Source organism: Theobroma umbraticum, unplaced genomic scaffold, assembly GCF_002168275.2.
Source record: "Theobroma umbraticum cultivar Fairchild unplaced genomic scaffold, ASM216827v3 scaffold_20.0, whole genome shotgun sequence".
Lineage (NCBI taxonomy): Eukaryota > Viridiplantae > Streptophyta > Magnoliopsida > Malvales > Malvaceae > Theobroma > Theobroma umbraticum.
Window position 1 is genome coordinate 368229 of NW_018397266.1, and position 18144 is coordinate 386372.

At 32.8% G+C, this 18144-nt stretch overlaps 3 protein-coding genes across 3 annotated transcripts; 2 read left to right on the forward strand and 1 right to left on the reverse strand.

The window, feature by feature from the left end:
* Nucleotides 1-2280: 2280 nt before the first annotated feature.
* LOC110423171 (agamous-like MADS-box protein AP1) lies at nucleotides 2281-10142 on the forward strand. The gene is made up of 8 exons (XM_021437324.2): nucleotides 2281-2955; nucleotides 6980-7058; nucleotides 7343-7407; nucleotides 7885-7984; nucleotides 8077-8118; nucleotides 8221-8262; nucleotides 8864-8976; nucleotides 9810-10142. Exons 1-8 carry the CDS (start codon nucleotides 2771-2773, stop codon nucleotides 9907-9909), a joined length of 726 nt encoding a protein of 241 aa, XP_021292999.1. The 5' UTR covers nucleotides 2281-2770; the 3' UTR covers nucleotides 9910-10142.
* A 97-nt stretch (nucleotides 10143-10239) lies between these two features.
* LOC110423172 (E3 ubiquitin-protein ligase) lies at nucleotides 10240-11633 on the reverse strand. The gene is made up of 3 exons (XM_021437325.2): nucleotides 11180-11633; nucleotides 10862-10971; nucleotides 10240-10475 (listed from the first exon to the last, which is right to left on the reverse strand). Exons 1-3 carry the CDS (start codon nucleotides 11631-11633, stop codon nucleotides 10449-10451), a joined length of 591 nt encoding a protein of 196 aa, XP_021293000.2. The 3' UTR covers nucleotides 10240-10448.
* Nucleotides 11634-16252: 4619 nt separating this feature from the next.
* Nucleotides 16253-17945, forward strand: LOC110423306 (uncharacterized). The gene is made up of 3 exons (XM_021437494.1): nucleotides 16253-16745; nucleotides 16860-16951; nucleotides 17173-17945. The coding sequence occupies exons 1-3, from the start codon at nucleotides 16427-16429 to the stop codon at nucleotides 17455-17457; spliced, it is 696 nt and encodes a 231-aa protein (XP_021293169.1). The 5' UTR covers nucleotides 16253-16426; the 3' UTR covers nucleotides 17458-17945.
* Nucleotides 17946-18144: the final 199 nt, after the last annotated feature.

Sequence of the window (18144 nt, forward strand, 5' to 3'; positions counted from 1 at the left end):
AGTACATAACTAAAAAAATTATAATATATAAAGTTAAATTAATTATAATTATAATTAAATTAACTAGATCCATGATCTTCTTCTTGTCAATGGGATAAGGTTTCATTGGGTTTATTATGAAAATTTGACAATCGAGCTTTAATAACCAAATAATTGGATTTTGGAAAAAAAAAAAAGGAAAGAGGAAATACATATATTTGATTGGTTCCATCAACAACTAATATAATTAGCCTAAAATCATAATTATATGAAATTAATATACATAAAAAACTCTAATATTGAACTTAATTATATATATATGTGCACGTACACATACAGAATTTAGACAAATATTTAAATAGAGAGTTAACTATAAGAAGGTACTCAGTTAGTTGTTTTTGAGATATTGATTTATTGAACTGTAACAATTGGTATTTCTTTTTTTTTTAATTTTGGTACAATATTTGGACATTCAATCATTATATTATAGAAAATTAAAAAAAAGAAAGATAAATTCAAGTAGACGCCCTACAACTACAAGTGCAATGGAGAGTATAAAATATGTTCAGTGGATTAAATAATTTGATATTGAATTTCAAAACTAAAATAATTAGAATATTGAGTTTCTTAAGAGGAACTCAACTGGTCCAATTGATAAATTGATTAGATTAATTCTCATAAATATTTTTCATCAAGTAAAATTTTGAGAGAGCAAAATTTAAATTTGAAAAGGAGATACATATACCTTATATTCAGTCAAATTATCATGTGTAACTATTATATTTTGTTTTTTTATTTCGGTACAATATGTAGATATTTTAATCATATTTAGGGAGACAAACATTATTTAAGTATGCGTGTATATATAGAATAGTAAAAGATGAATATAAATATGCTGATATTAATCCAATAATTTGACTCAATTCTAACACTTAAAACATATATTTAATGTATACAATTATAATATTCTAGTTATTGGACACTAATATCATATAGTTCAAATAAAGAGTACATACCATAATGCTACAAGCCTATATGTAAAATAGAAAAGAGTACCATCTATAAGTATAAAAACAAATATAAACTAGAATATAAGTATATTAACAAATATAAAGTAGAAGGATAAAGAAAAAGGAAGTACATATTTTTATTTGCTAATTAATTTATTTAATATGTATTTTAGCTATAAATAATAGGTAAAATTAAATAACATTGAAGTAAAATAAAAGTGATTTATTTATCTTTTGCAAAGAATTGGTACAACAAATTTATATGCATTTATCTTTTTTTTCTTAGCCACTCAAGAATTTTCATTAAAATAAAAAATATTTATTGTTTTTAAAATCTAAAATTCTAAATAATGTAGGTACGGTCATTAATTTTTTTGGAACATATAAAAGTTCATTTAGTTGATCAACACAAAGAAATCAAGACATGACTTTATAATTGGGTGCCTTATTTACCCAATCTAAATAAGATTAAAGTAGTTTATAATTGAGTTCGGGTAGTTATTTTAGGGTATCCATTATCCGAACTTGATTATAAATAATAATAGTTTTTAATATTAACTTTTAAAAATTTTCAGCCATTAAATTTTTAATTATATATATTTTTGTTTATAAATTTCTTATAATTAGTGTGATCTTTACTAAAATTCATTAACTTGTTATAAATATGATTTTAGACTTTAATTTATTTTTTGTGAAATAACTATAATTTATTAATTGAATTTTCATTAATAATACATATAACAATTTATTTTAATTAGATATTTAACAGGTTTAAGTATTTAAGAGATATTGTCTAAGATATTCAAGAATGAATTTAGATAATAATTCAAGCAATTTACTTAAATATTTATAAAATTTAAACATTTTATTAAATAATCGAATTCAAATTAAGATATTTAAAAAACAACAGTCTTGCCATTGACATTTTATTGAGAAAAATAAAGAAAAAAGTTGTATAGACTTAACTTTTAAGATAAACCACGTACTTAAAAGGCATCTTATCTTATCAAAAGAAGAAAGAAAAAAACAAAAACAGAAAAGAAAAGAAAAGAAAGGATAACTTAACGGTACCCCAGCCACTTGTTATCATTACTGCTTGACTTGACTTGGATGGTTTTAGTTTCACCAATATATTTTATATAAAAGTAATTATTTATTTTAACTAAACATAATTAAACTTGTGAGGAGAAGAAGAGAAAAGATCTCCGCCGTCAGCGGAAAGTGTGTGACAGTCGGGGGGTCCGTACAGGCACCGAAGATATTAGCATCTATAGGCCTATATACGAATGAACCTGTCCAAGAGAAAAAGGAAGAAGGAGATGAAGGAAAAAAAAAAAGAAGAGAAAATAAAAAGAAAATTGTGGAGTACCAACGTCAGACAGTAGCGACTGCACAGGTATGCTAACCAATGGGAAGTCGACAGCACATTCTTTAAAAAACACCAACCCGGTTTTTACCCAAACATCAAACCCACTTTCCCTAAACCACTTCTAGTTTCAGGTTTTCAGGGTTGGGTTTTTTTTCAGTTGTTGGTTTGGTTTGGTGCCCTGGATTTTTTCCTATTCTATATATGTGTGCATGCTTTCACAGACAGACTTCACATTTAGCAAACTAGAGGAAGAGGGAAAAAGAAGAGAAAAGGGAATTCCTAGTTGGGTATTTTACTTGATCTTCCTACCTCCTTTTTCCAGTTTCAGAGTCTTTGGTTTTGCATATTTCGGGGTTCACTTTGGTTTTGGCCTTTTTTTTCAAGAAGAAAGGAAAGACAGAGAGAGAGAGAGATGGGGAGGGGTAGGGTTCAGTTGAAGAGGATAGAGAACAAGATCAACAGGCAAGTTACTTTTTCCAAAAGGAGAGCTGGGTTGTTGAAGAAAGCTCATGAGATCTCTGTCTTGTGCGATGCTGAGGTCGCTTTGATTGTCTTCTCTCACAAAGGGAAGCTCTTTGAATACTCCAGTGATTCCTGGTAACCATTTTCTTTTATCCTTGGTTTTTTCTTTCCCCTTCCCTTGGCCTGTTTCTGCTCTGCTAGTTATTTTTTCCTTTAAGGCTTTTCTTTCACCCTTCAATTTGGAGCAAACATCTTTCTTCTTCTTCTTCTCTACAAACTCTACCCAACTTATGTTCCTGTACAGGTTTCCCCTTCAAAGAAAAGAAAGACATAACATTCTTTTTCTATAGTTTTGCATACTACTTTCCAAGATATATTCAGAGCGAAAAGACAAAAGATTAAACTTGGAATACACCGAGTCCTTTTCATTGTTCTTGTTCATAAGAGTCAACGAGCTGAAAATAGATATAAAACATGGCTTTTAGCTGTTTCCCGGATTTCATGCAAAGCTCACACGCAAAAATTAGGCATCTAACAGTTTAGCTAAAAGAAGGCCTTTAATAATATAACATGACCATATCAGTATTAGAAGTGTTTCAGGGACCCTGAACTAGCAAAAGAATGGAAACCTTTGGGGCAAGTTTGGTCACATCTGGCATACCAAGTTATTGACCAGCGGAAAAACAAGGAATTTGCTTCTTCATTTCTTTGTTTTCTTCTCAGTATTTGGTTTTAGTCCGGTGGTCTGACTTTCTCAAGTAGGAGAAAATACAAAGATGTCTACTTTTACCATCTTAAAAGAAAGGTAAAATCCATCCCTAAGTAACCTATTTTCTTCAAAAGAAACCTAAAGTATGCATATATTTGTCTTTTTTTCTTAGATTTATTTTGCCCTGGGAAAAAGGGTTAATTTGTCTTGAAATTAATAAATCAACTGGAGAACTTGCACCTCCTTGAGACCTTCTCTCCTTTCACTACTTAATTTATTTCTTTTCTTGTTGGGTTCATCTTCTCTTCTCCATCCCTTAATTGCAACCTAGACCTCTGTCCTTGTACAACTCTGATCCAAGACCTCCAACGTCCAAACTTTAACAAGCCGAAAAGAGGGTATCTTTTTGGTAATTTGAAAAGAAAGACGCATTATACACCTTTTTTGGGAGGGGGACAAGTGAGGGATTTACACTTGATATCTTAAGATTCCTTCGGAGAGGAGAATCCCAGGACTGACTAGGAAAACGTAGCTTGATATCTGCATAAACTAGAGAAAGTGGTATCGAAATATTATACTATATCTCAATGATCTGTTTTTCTTAAGTTTATCTATAGTCCTCTTGCTTAATAATTTACATGTAATTTAATATTTTTAAAAATAACATTGAAACTTAAATTTATAATGTAGTGTGTCTAGTTAATTGTACTCAAATTAGTTAATGGTCGAATTTCAGAAGTATTAAATATAGTTTCTTTTGTTATGTTAGTTCAGCTCTTATAGCGATTGAAACTAATAATATTCAGTGTTTAATTTTTCTAGTTTTTCTAAATATTAAGTACTTTGATGTCAATAAATCTTCTTTTTCATTGAGAAAAAAAAAATAGGGTTTTTGATCTTTGAATAAAATCTTCCAAATACAATAAACAGTTTATAATGTTGACATTTGAGCAATCAGCAAAGCTTTCTTTTTTCTTACACTTTCTTGTATATTTGCTCCAATGCATTAAAAAAGAACACAAAAATGATGAAATAATTTGTTTTAAATGGTTATGAATTGCCTTTAAGCTGGGGAGCTATGATAAGGATTCTTTTAAAATTTTGAATATCCGTGATTTTTCTTTATATATTTTATTTTATTAATAAATTATTAATTTTAAATATAAAATTTGAAGTAAATACGAGTACAATTTTTAAATATTTAATCAAATTTTAATTTAATAGAGAGAAGATAAAAGCTCAGCTAATTTAATTATTCTCAATGAAAATAGGAATTATGATGGAATTGGGAGTCCATAACCAATTAAAATTCAAATTACAATATATATATATATATATATATATATATTTATACATTCTCTTTGTAGTAGAGTTTCTGTTTCTTTGGGATAAATAAAAGCTCAATTATAAAAGAAAAAACTTTTGAAAAATAATAAAACTTGATATGCTTTTAATTAAGTCCAAAAAAAAGCCAACCAATATATATATATATATATATATCCATGAATTTAAATATAAGCTTGTGCACTGTCAAATAAAACTTTTACTTATCAAACATATTTATATTCACTAGCTGATACATAAAGCAATTTAATTGATGAAAAAGAAAAAAAAAAGAAAGAAAAGATCACATCAATTGAAGATTACAAGCATGAAACTGGATAGTGTAAGAGTTAATTTTGTTGGGGGGTGCGATTTTGCTTTGTGTAAGGCTAAATCCTAGATTTTTGTGATCAAAACAGCAATATTGATCTTTCTTTTTGATGATGGGAGGGTTTAAAGAATTTCTGTGCAGTGGCATATAATTATCATTACATTGCAACTCAACCCATGCTGTAAAGCACAATTACCAAGGACTCAGTTATCCTGACTCAGTTCAGTAATGCTGGATTAAACACGATTTGACCTCTGATTTTTTTAAGTTTCCTTTTTTGAGTCTTTCAATTTTGAAATAAGAGTAATTTTTTTTATATTTTATGTAATTTTTCAATCTTTCCTTCACCATATGGAGATGATTATAATTTATATAGCTCATTCTTGCTGAAATCCCAGCCTTAATTTGTACTGAAAATGAGATGTTATATCTTTAACAAAGACAGTAAAACTCACTGGGAGTTGACTTCATTGCTTGGATTTGCTTCCATGCTTTAATTGGGTAGTCTTTTAATTCCCATTAAAGGAAAAAAAAATAGATAGATAGAAAGAAAGAAAGAACAAAGAGGTTTGCTTCAATGGTTTTTAGTTAATGTCAAATATTAAGCTTTGATGCTACTAAGAACATAGCTGCATGTAATAATGCAAGCATAAACTATTTATGGCACAAATCGATTACGAGAAAAAGCAATGAAAAATACATTTTATTCAGAAAAAAAAAGAATTGTTACATATGAACTTACACACGTATTGTATTTGAAATTCACATATGTTGGTGAATTAGCATATATAAACTTTAAGGTTGGACGTGAGACAACAATCCCTATGTGAAAATTATGACAAATGAAGGCATTTATGAATGTTAAGTTAATGTAATTACAGGCAGTGATTGGAAATTAATTAGTTAGTCATGCAACTGTTTGTGTAGTATTGAATTTAACTGTTGCACATGGATTGGAAATTCCTTTGTATGGTCGATCGTTCATACTCCTCCATTGGGAAACTACCTTGCTGACTCTCGAGTGAGGCGTGATCATCCTTTCATTCTGCTCTCTTAACCTTTTGGTTTCTGCCCTGTGATTTTTCTCCTTCTGCTGGTTCTGTGTTCTATCTGTAATTGATCCTGCTTCTCCCTTCCTTGCTCGATTCTGTTTTGCTTTGGTGATTTCCTTTTCCTTTTTTTCCTGCAATGGGCTCGCTGGGTGGTGCTTTCTGGCTTCTTTGTTCTTGATTTGCTTTCTTTTGGTGGCTGACCCTTCTGCTTTTTGTCATCTTTATCACTCAAGCGGGTTTGTTTCTTGGTTTCTGCTGGTGCCCGCCGTTTCTCTGCAGTTGAGATGTGTTTTTTGTTTTCTTTTTTTCCTTCCGGAGTTGTTTCTGGAACTGCTGGTTTTCTGATCTTTCTCCTTTGATCAGACTTTGATTACTTTGATTCTCCTTAATGAATTCTTCTGATCTTTACCTTTCAAAAAAATAAAACTGTCGCACATGGATTTGATTGATGTTTTTCTTTTGACAAATCATCAATAGCTAATTATTGATTGTGTACTGTAATGTTGATGTTGCTTTAAGAGTGAATCTTGGTGATCTTCTCTTGCATCAACAGAAAAATATAAAACAAAAAAAAAGGTGATAATTTGTCTACTTGGTTGCATATTATGGCATGAAAAACACTCCATTTAAATGGTTTTTTTTTATAAAATATATATATATAAGATAATAAAGCTAGAACAAGTTTTACTCGAGGAAATACTGAAAAGGATTGTCCTTGATGCTAATTTTTCCTTCCTACAACAGCATGGAGAAGATACTTGAACGCTATGAAAGGTACTCTTATGCTGAAAGACAGCTTGTTGCTACTCAGCCAGGATCTCAGGTACACCTTTCACTTCTTTAGTTTTGCCAGTTCACAGTATAATTTTTTATACACTGTCTAATAGCATCTTGACAACAAAAAAAGGATTGGGTTGGTGAGTCATTTTACAGCATTTAAATGGTACCTGTCTCTGTAACTCCCGAGTACTTTCATAGGTGTTGTTTTCTGGTACAATAATAAATGAACATTAAGCTTTAAATTAAAGTTGTTGTTTTGGAAGTGGGTCAATTAACCATTAGCATTGCTAATTAATTGCCTTGATAACCTGCCTCTCTACTGTGTAGGCGAACTGGTCCATGGAGTACAACAGACTTAAGGCTAAGGTTGAGCTCTTGCAGAAAAATCACAGGTACTTACTTAAAACTGATTGCAAGGTTGCCTCTTTTTTTTTTTTTTTTTGAGAGGCAAGGTTTACAGAAAGAACCCTTCTATGGGTGATAAGCAGGGAGCTACGTTGGGTGGTGTTCCCCGACAGTAGGTGCCCTGCGTATACAAAAGATGGGTCATACCTATCCTGGTTGCAATTAAGATCAGACTTGACAATTTTCTGTTTTACATCGACCCAGTGTTGATTCTTACCTAAATACAAACTCATCCCAATGCAACCAAGTTTACTGTACAAAACAGTGGTCCCCATATAAAAGTTAAACTTTACACCATGTGCACAGTCGCTATACACTTTCAGCCTATGTTTTCTTGGCTGCTTAATATGCACATTATCAAAGAGAGACGATTTCCTTCTTCAAATTGTAGCTTCCATATCTCGTGTCTAGAATTTCTTTTAGCGTATGCTTAATTAGTTGGTTGAATCGTTAAACCTGTCCAGGCACTACATGGGAGAAAATTTAGACTCATTGAGTCTCAAGGAGCTGCAGAATTTGGAGCAGCAGCTTGATACTGCTCTTAAACACATTCGATCTAAAAAAGTATGCTTAACAGTTGTCCTTTTTTCCAGTCATAGTATCATAATTATAGTTGTTTCTTGTCGGTTTTAGTGATGAAATTGTGGCTCTTGCAGAACCAACTAATGTATGAGTCTATATCTGAGCTTCAGAGAAAGGTAAGGCCTCTCAGAACGTCACTTGCTTGTCAAACATGTAGAGATCCATTGCAAAAACTCTCGATCGTGTTCATATGTAATCTCTAATCATGTTTATGACAGGAGAAGGCAATACAGGAGCAAAACACCATGCTAGCAAAGCAGGTGACTTACCCTTTTCATGTTCATGATTTCATTATTATTATTATTATTATTGTTTGCTTAATCAATCCATTTTATTTATAGATAATAGCTAAACAGCTTCACAACTAATAGGTATGAGTTGGAAAATACACGTTTCTGAAATATGAAAACGCCTAATAGTCCAATATATGAGAATATAAAGACCCTTTTAAGCTTTCCTTAACTGGAAACATATCCTTAGATAAATTACCTGATACTCACCAAAACACACAACTAAAAGGCCACAATGAACCTATTATGTGGTGTATGGTGATGTTTCAGGCGTGTAAGTTCTATATCACTGGACCTATCTGGTTTAGTCGTGGTGTATATATTCTGAACCTTTGAGACCAGTTACTATCAATAAAATGATAATTGAGCAAAAAAAAAAAGGCCACAATGACAAGTACACCTATTCAACGTACCAACTCATTAATTGATTTACCTCCTTTACCTTAAGTAACTTATTGAAGACCGTTCCTTCCTTCTTCTACATCAAATCATTTTTAAGAGCTTTAGTGTGAAATGTTATCGTCCATCAAGTGAAACACATAATGATAAAGTAGTCTGTCTTTGCATGTAGATCAAGGAGAAGGAGAAGACTATTGCGCAGCAGTCTCAGTGGGGGCAGCAAGACCATGGTCTCAACGCATCACCCTTTCTGCTGCCGCAGCCACATCCTTGTTTGAATATTGGGTAAACATCTCTTTAAGCCATGTGATAATAGTACAGCATCACTCTTTAAAAGTTTCATAAACATAGATATTGTTCCATACTTACAAATGTTACTAAGATATGAATTTGAATGATAGTGGACCTCCGCTCTATAAATGCATATCCCTTTTATTGGAAGACTTTTTGTTTTACTAAATTGGTCTTCTCAACATTAAATATACATTCTATTTCAGAGAATGTTATCATCTCTTGGCTGTATCGAGCGGTTTAGGTCATAGGATAAATGATATAATTTTAACATGATGAAAAAATTGAGAATAATTGTGGGTGACGTTACATTTGTGCATAACTTTAGAGAAATTTATACTCTTATGTGCTCCCTTACTAAAATTTTGAGATTGATAGGGTTAAAATGATTCATGCATGGTAGTAATTTTGACCAGAATTTTGATATTTTGTTTATAAAGTGCCAAGCTATAGTATACAGTCCGGTGTTTGACGACTTTTTTTGGTCGCATATTGGGATTTTTTATATCAAGTGTTCTTACTTGTATCAATTGAAAACATTCTATTTCAGAGTCTACAACCATTCTCCTTAGTATGGGGCTATATACAGTTTATATTAACAAGATGACTCTTGTCAAAAAAGGTCCCCACATCATAAACCAGACAACAAGTAGAGGAAGGCTATTAGTTTATGATTCACCCAACAAGAGTAGAATATGGTTGTTTTGCACCTCTAAACTGTGTTTGTCTCTGATAATTTTGAAAATGTAGCTTGTCTGCAAAGTGGGTATAACTTGGTTAAAAAATTGATTTACTTACCGGTTTTAATTTCTACTCATACCATGCAGTGGAACATACCAGGAGGAAGCACCAGAGATGAGGAGGAATGAACTTGATCTTACCCTTGAACCTATCTATCCGTGCAATCTGGGATGCTTTGCTGCATGAATTGTGGTACGATATAAGAATGCTTGTTGTTGCCCGCCGCTAAAGAATATGGACATAGATGCATTATGGTTAAACAAAAAAAAGAAAAAAAAAAAGCATGAGAAAGATAAATTGTTTGAAACTCATGCGTTTTATGTCTGTCTGATTTGACATATCTATGCTGATGATAAGTATATATTTGGATCTTGGATTTCTCATTTATTTTTAATTCAGTTGTTGCCTTTGTTGTTCCATTTCATAACCAGACTTTCCATTGCAGATATATAGTTAATGGACTGATACACAGTGAGTACACTTTAAAAGGATATCAAACAAGAGCTTATCACAAGGAAATTTGTCTGTCATTTTTCTCTTTCTTTAATAATAATAATAAAAAAAAAAACGAAAAAGCATAAGCTTCTTGCAATGGTACATCTACAACCTGTAGCTCTTTCTCATCAATTTTGAACAGGGGAAAAACATTTAATAAACTAATTCAAAAATCATCTGTTCATGATCTTCGATCGGCTTTTGGATGTCTCATGTGTAACCCAATGTTGTCAAGCTGCTTCATGAAATTCCATCACCTAGAAAATCAATCCATAATCAGTCAGATGCTCCAAGAAAATGCCAATAAAATGAATGAGCTGTGAAATGAGATAATCTTCAAAATATAATGTGATGGAAAAATTGGTAATTGAACCCAATCAGGACATGAAACTTCAGACCAAAATATGGCACTAGAAGCGTAGAATCCCCATCACAACTTAAATTGTTCACCTATCACATGAAGAGCTGATAGCTCTTGTTTAGCCATTCGCTTCTTGATGTTTGAAGAATGACATGTTGGATTAGTTCTTGATGGTTTTGTGATAATTTGACAGTTTGGCTTACATAGCTAATAGTTGTCAGGACTCAGAACAACTGTTAAATCTTAAGGAAAAAGGATCAAAGCGTATAAGAAATAAATTACCATGCCACAGATTGGACAGTTTTCTGATCTCTCCATCCACTCATATATGCAACCGAGGTGGTAACTATGGGAACATCGAAGAACTATCCTTGGGTTTTCAGGGATGTACTCTGCAATAAAAAAGAATGGGAGAAATTAAGAGAGGGTAGTGAATCCAAGTAGGCCAATATACTTTAAAGCCGCATTTACTTGATTTATAAGCTGGTTGGGAATCAGCAATCTTATCCAAATTAATGTCAGATTTCATAACTAGGGGGAAAAGACAAATGCATTCTTAGAGCTAGTCAAGAATATGTTACTAGATTCAAAAAGTTTTACCTTCAAGACATGTGGGACAAACATCATCTTCAGATTCTTCACAGGCACGAGCAACTTCAGATTTCTCAGATGAGAACTTCAATTCAGGCTCTGAACAGCTTGTTGTTGATATCCCTTCGCATTGAAGCTCAGCTGATTCGTTTCCTTTACTAGCATGTTCCAGGTCAATTACTTGGTTATTGTTATGTTCTCTAACTTGCCCATCCTGTTGCTGACTGGGGCGTGTGGCATCCGTATCAAAATGCAAGTGTCTTGGAGGAGTTATGGCAGTGTCAGGCTGTATATCGTCGGATGCAACATCAAAACTCAACGGGGATGCCACTTGAGCAGTTGAAACGGGGGCATCCGATTGCCCATTGCCGAAAAGTTCTGCATGCTGCTCAGCAATCTCACCAGTCAGGAACGCTAACGATGCCTTGTAGCAAATTGCTCGTATCAGAAACCAATTGTGCATGAATCATATCCAAGTTTAAGCAGTAATGCTGATTCCTTTCGAGGCCACCAAGGCTAATATAAAATTCTGCTTCTTAATTATGTTCTCGTTCATGGTTACTGGTACCAGTTAACTTAAAGGAAAAAAACACTCAAGCATACTCAACATCACCCCTCTATCCACACTAAATTTGGCAAGAAAATCTCGGTTATGGTTACTTATCATGAGAATCAAGCTACATTTAGCCACTGGTCTAAATGTTTTCATGGTAACTAGGTAATAATGGTCAAGGAAAAGACATCAGGAAAGTTACTGTCATGGTAACCGTATCGAAAGATTCCATTGATAATTGCTAGAAACAATAATCAAGCAAGCTTAAAAAGAGATAGACATCAGAATACGAATGGCCTGCTTTCCTCCATTGAACAAGGAAGAGCACATTGAATTTGACATTATACCTTGCGCACTAAGGTGCGGATGATGCGTTTGAGACTGCTACGAATATGAGAATTTGGAATCTCTTCTTCAAGATCCCTGATGTGGATACAACAACAGAAATTTGCCATGATCAATCTTTAGTTTCTACTTCAATTTCAACCTGAAAAAGAATCACTATTACAACTTGATTAGAGCAAAAAAATGGAAAGCATCCCTAGCAATTCTGTCAATAATGACATATAATTAATTAAGTTGATTAAAAAGAATATAGGAATGAAAACCGAGTCAGTCTATTTTTTTACTAAGTCAAAGATTTTATCAAGTAACTAAGAAGTTATAAAAGTAAAATAAAAAACGGTTGCGATATAAAAAAAGGACATAACTGTAAAGATAAATCTTCATACATTTAATATGAAAAAAAATTTAAAATTAAATTAATCTAACCAGTACGCGGTCTTCAAACAAATAACAATTAAAAAGATCATCAATCAATTATTTAACCATATATGATCATTAAAAAAAAACCACCTTCATCAATAAAATCAAAAGAAACTTAACCAACAAAAATAAAAAAATTCTACAATGAAATCCCATCGTCCTTCAATATACTACGATATTGCAACAGAAAATTATGTAAAAAAAAAAAATTCCAATACCTTGAGATCCAAGATACAGTTTCAAACAAAGGAAAAGAGTGATCAACCGGAAATTAATACTGATATTGATAAGCACCCGATAACTTGGTACATTCAAAGAAGAAAACAAAAGTAATTAGACCCTAAGCAGGGATTTAACAATTAATAATAATATAAAAGAAGAAGAAGAAGATGATGTTGTCGTTCAACTTGGACTTAGAGGAAAACAAAGGATTCCAAAGTGGAGCACTTTTTTTTTTGGCGTAAGATAAAACGAAGGGTTTTTGTATCCTCAGCTGCGTAGGATTCTTCGTCGATAGAAGTACCGAATTGACGACGAGTTTTTATGGGACGCAGGAAACGTCTTTTCCTTTCGCCTGCTTTGATGACGTGGACGCTGTGGCGGAACCTACCTTTCTTAATTCACTTACAAAATTTTCGAAATTAATTGTAGTTTTACTTGATAAAATTTTAAATAAATAATAATAATTAGATTAATTGTATTCAATTATAAACTCTTAATTATCAACCGGGATTGCGGAATTTATATAGATTGCATTACATATCAAACTCTCGTGATTATATAATTTTAAAAAATAATTATAATATATGATTTTTTTAATTTTTATATAAAACATATTAAATAACAAATAATAAAAAGTAAATGATGAAAATAACAATTAAATGAAATTTATATATATATTTTTAAATTGTAAGTGCAAGAAATAAGTTAATAAGTATTTGACTTTATAACTCTTACAACTTTCTTAGACACACTTGTGTAAAATTAAAAATAAAATCTAAAAAAAATTTCTTGAGTTGACTTGCTTTTTTTTTTTTAATTAGGTCCGAAGGCCCAACTCATAAGAGGCTAGGTGATTTACTAAGAGTAACAATATGAAGAAGGGTAAATGGATAAATATAAAATGAGAGAGACTGTCAAATCAAATTGAATAAAAAGATAAAAAGGCTTAAACCCACTATATATAGTAAGTCCCTTCCATGAATACCATGAAAAATTTTGGTTAAATTATATAATTAGTTTTTTTTTTATGGATTTAGTTTTTATATAATAATTTATTAAATTTGAGTTTTTTTATTTTTTAAAATTGATTATGTTAATCAAATTATTAACAATATTAAAATTTTTTATTATTTATATTGATATGGTATCTTTTTTATTGATGTAATATTAAATGTGATGATCTGTTAATAATAATCTGACATTTTTTTTATTTATTTCATAATATTCTTTTCGTTACTTTAAATTATAAAGTACATAAATTTAGTTTTTCTCTATCTCATAATACTCTTCTCCTAAATCCGAAATAGTTATTCATATTTTTAATTTGTTTATTTTTCAATCATATTTAAAACCATTAGCTCATATTTGAATAATTTCATATCTACACTTATAAAATCAACATCGGTACTTGGTCGTGACACTACTATTACATCATTCTTAAAATGCGGCATTAATATCATTATATTCAATATCATATCAACAAAAAATAAAAAAATCACGTCTACTCAATCAAACACCATATCAATAAAGATAACAGAAAATTTTTAACATGTTAGACTAACAGTGTCATTTTTAAAAAATATAAAGATTCAATTATTATAAACAGACTAAATCTATTATTTTGATATAATACAGAAACTAATTACATTATTTTCCTGAAGAAATTTTTTTGTCTTTGATGCTAAACTCTTGAAATTTTAATAAAATTACTCCATCTACTATTGCAACTTTTTACACATGACACTTTGAGATTACTCATACACCAACAGGGGGATCCAAAGTAAAAAGTCTGGCACAGTAAACATTTACTGCTGGCGGCCTGATGGTCAAAGTTGAGGGATCAATATTCATGAGACTAAGTTCAATTACAATTTAATTAGATTCATATCTATGGAGTACTTTTTACCGAACAATCTCGATGTCTTCAGAATGATGACGTTCAATTATTAACGTAAGATGTCAACAGATAATTATTCTATACACTAATCGAGAGTCAGAGAGACAAGAGACAGCAGGTGGAGAAATGTTAACTGATAGATTGGCGACAAGGTGAGAGACATGGGGGGTGATTAAAGTGGTAAAAAACCTTTCATGGAAATGACAAATTAAAGTTAGGACAAATTTTGGAAAGGACCTCTCACCTATTTGACCTTACTTTTAACAGAGTAATGCAGCAAGAAAGATGTTCTTTGTTTGTTCTTTCTAAATCATCAGAACCCTTTTGTTTTTTTTTTTTATGGGCAAATTAGCATTGTAGAGTTGAGTAGTTGACCCTTTTCTGCTTTTGCTAATCATGTTGTTTCGAAGAACTTCTAACACAGTATTTTACTTTGTGTGTTAATTATATGTTATTCTAAAAATGATGAGCTGGTAGCTTTCGATTCACGTTAGATAAAACCATCATAAAGAAAAACAAAATGAAAATCTTTTACAGGGTTCTAGTGTGATCATATTCATACCCTAAACCATCAATATTAATCTTGGAATGATCATTGCAGGAGAGAGGTGACAATACTAACTAGGAAGGAATGAGCCATAATTACCATTATATCTTACCTAACGGCAGTAGAATTTTTATCACCACATATGTCACTATAAGGCTGATGATGATTGTGGAAATTTTGTTTTTTTTTTGGGAAATTTTTGCAAATATTGTGTGTTGTCTCGCATTGTTCTTGATTTGTTGTAAGTAGCAGCTTATCTGTCTTTTGCATGATAAGGGTATAATGAGAGGCGATCGAGAGGAGAATCTGCAGAGTTAATGTCGACCCAGAAACAGTGATGATAAGCAGAAACCAATTACACATGCTGTCAATCAATCTAATTTCTAGAGCACATGATGCTTAGCCATGGGCTGCTGCCATTTCCTTGTCACAACCTCAGAACATGCTCTTTCAGACTTATTGTGGGAGGATTTCAACAGAGGCTGCTGCAATTTCTTTGCTAGATTTATTATTATAATAGTATTCATGAAACATAGTCTCTAAAAAACAAAAAAATTGAGCTCAATTTTCAACCGCACAACTTAAATAGGCAGACAAGAAACATGGTATAAAATTTTTCCTTTGATAGTGTAGAAGAAGAGATAGTGCTGCAGATAAGTTAAAAAGATATGTTGGAAGCCATGGAGAGAGATTGGAACAGTTGTTGAAGTCCTGAATACTATGACAGGAACCTGTACCTTAAGAGCTGCAAACCTGAAGTGGGAGGTTCAATGCCTTTCATGGCCTTTTGATTTGATTCTATCTTTGGACCTGCCCTTCTTAAAAAAAGTTGAAAGACCAGTTCATAATATGATCATGACATAGTGCCTTGCATTCTTGCAATTAGCCATAGAATAAGAGAATTTGGATATTAACTGGAAAGGCACTGCAAAGCAAATAATTAAATAATTTGATTACCACTAACATGGCAGAATGCCCGGGGGCCTAGCGGCTGGTCTAGGAGGGATGGGCCTACAGCTTCATGACAGGCACGTTCAGGAATAGCCCCACAAGGGAAAATAAAGGGAAACAAAGACCTGCTATCATGATTAACAAACAAAAGAAAGCAAAAGAGAGAAAAAGCAAAGCTAGCAGAAATAACCCCGTGGCCAAAACCAACATCTAGATATTTGGTTTCCAGCGACAGGCAGGGCCTAATTGTTCCTTTCTTCTTCTCTTCTTCTTTACCTTCTTATAATTATTTGGTGTCTACCTTAGTAGCCATATCCGAAGATGGGCAGGACAGGCACAAGGTTGCCAGGCTTCTGCCTAAACAGGATTAGGCCTCATGCAAGAGTCCGGTCCCCTCCAATACAAGCCAAGCCTAAGGTGGATTCTGCTACAGCCAATCAAAAGGCTGAAATTTGTGGCAAAGTTGGAGAAGATAAATCCAGCAATGGAGAAAAACCAGGGTTGGTAATTGGAAGGAAAATCATGATTGTGGTTGATTCCAGCATTGAAGCCAAGGGAGCAATACAATGGGCACTCTCTCACACCGTCCAGTGTCAGGACACAATTATTCTTCTTTATGTGACAAAGCCCTCAAAACAAGGTTGGAGCTCTTTATTTTCTTGTCATTTACCCTGAAAAGTTTTGATTGTTAGTTAGAATCACTGTATAAGGAGATAAACATATTAACCATATATGGTTGAAATACGTAATGCAGTTACGGTTAATGAATTCGACAAGAACAGAACTGCAAGGGCTTCTGAACCGGTTTGCTCCCTGAAAAACATGTGCAAGCAGAAGAGACCTGAGGTGGGTTGGGCATATCCTTTAAGTTTCCTGTTAACATCTCTCAAAATAATGACATTCTCAACTTTTTGCCTAGTAATGCATATTCTCATTCTCACTTTTAATTAGTCTTGTTCTCAATTTTCAAATGATAAGTAAATTGGTTAAGTAGAGATTAATATATTAATGTCACCTTTATCTGGAGTCCATGTAACATAGCAAATGCTATGACTCTGGCCTGACAGGTGCAGGTTGAGGTAACAGTGGTGGAGGGAAAGGAGAAAGGTCCAACAATAGTCGAAGAGGCCAAAAGACAAGGGGTGGCACTCCTGGTTTTGGGGCAGAAAAAAAAGTCCATGACTTGGCGTCTCATCATGATGTGGGCAGGGAACCGTGTAACTGGTGGAGTAGTCGAGTACTGTATCCAGAATGCGAGTTGCATGGCAGTTGCAGTAAGAAGGAAAAGCAAAAAACTTGGAGGCTACTTGATCACCACTAAGCGGCACAAGGATTTCTGGCTCTTGGCGTAAAGTTAGGCAGTCAATTGTTTTACTGGCCTCCAAAAACTCTTTTTCAACAAAAGGGATTCTAATCTTAACTCCAGAATATATGTGATTTTTCTAGTGTTTGTTTTTGTAAATAATACTAGTACTAAAGTATATTGAAGAAAAGGAAAAGGGGGTTTGGTGTGTGTAGGAAAAAGTTTGTGTTGTGTCGTTATGTATGGGCCTGGCGATTATGGCTCAAGGGGAAAGACGACTGGGGTCCCTTGACCGCTTTTGGGTCTCTCCTGGATGCTACAGTGGATGGAAGAAGCACATGGTTCAACCACTTTTTGTTTTTGTAACTTGTACCAGAGGGAGGACACAGGGTGGGTACGTACACTTGGATGATCCTCCTTGAATTCACCGACGTTTGTTGCAGCAGAGATGCTGGGTGATCAGCTTTGCTGAAGCTGCAAGACCACCATAACTGTACCATGCATTGTTGTAATAACAATAATTTGGCCTTTCTTTCACATGGTTCTGCTTGAACCCTGGCAAATTTATCAGTTGGTTTTACTATTACAAATGTTTTCAATATGATTAATTGGTGAAATTCTTTGTGATATATGGCCATGTTTCCTGCTGTAACACAATTCACAGACTTTGAAAACATTTGACAGTGAGTGAGGGGTATAGCTTAAAACCCATTGTTAATCATGCCCCAAGGTGCAA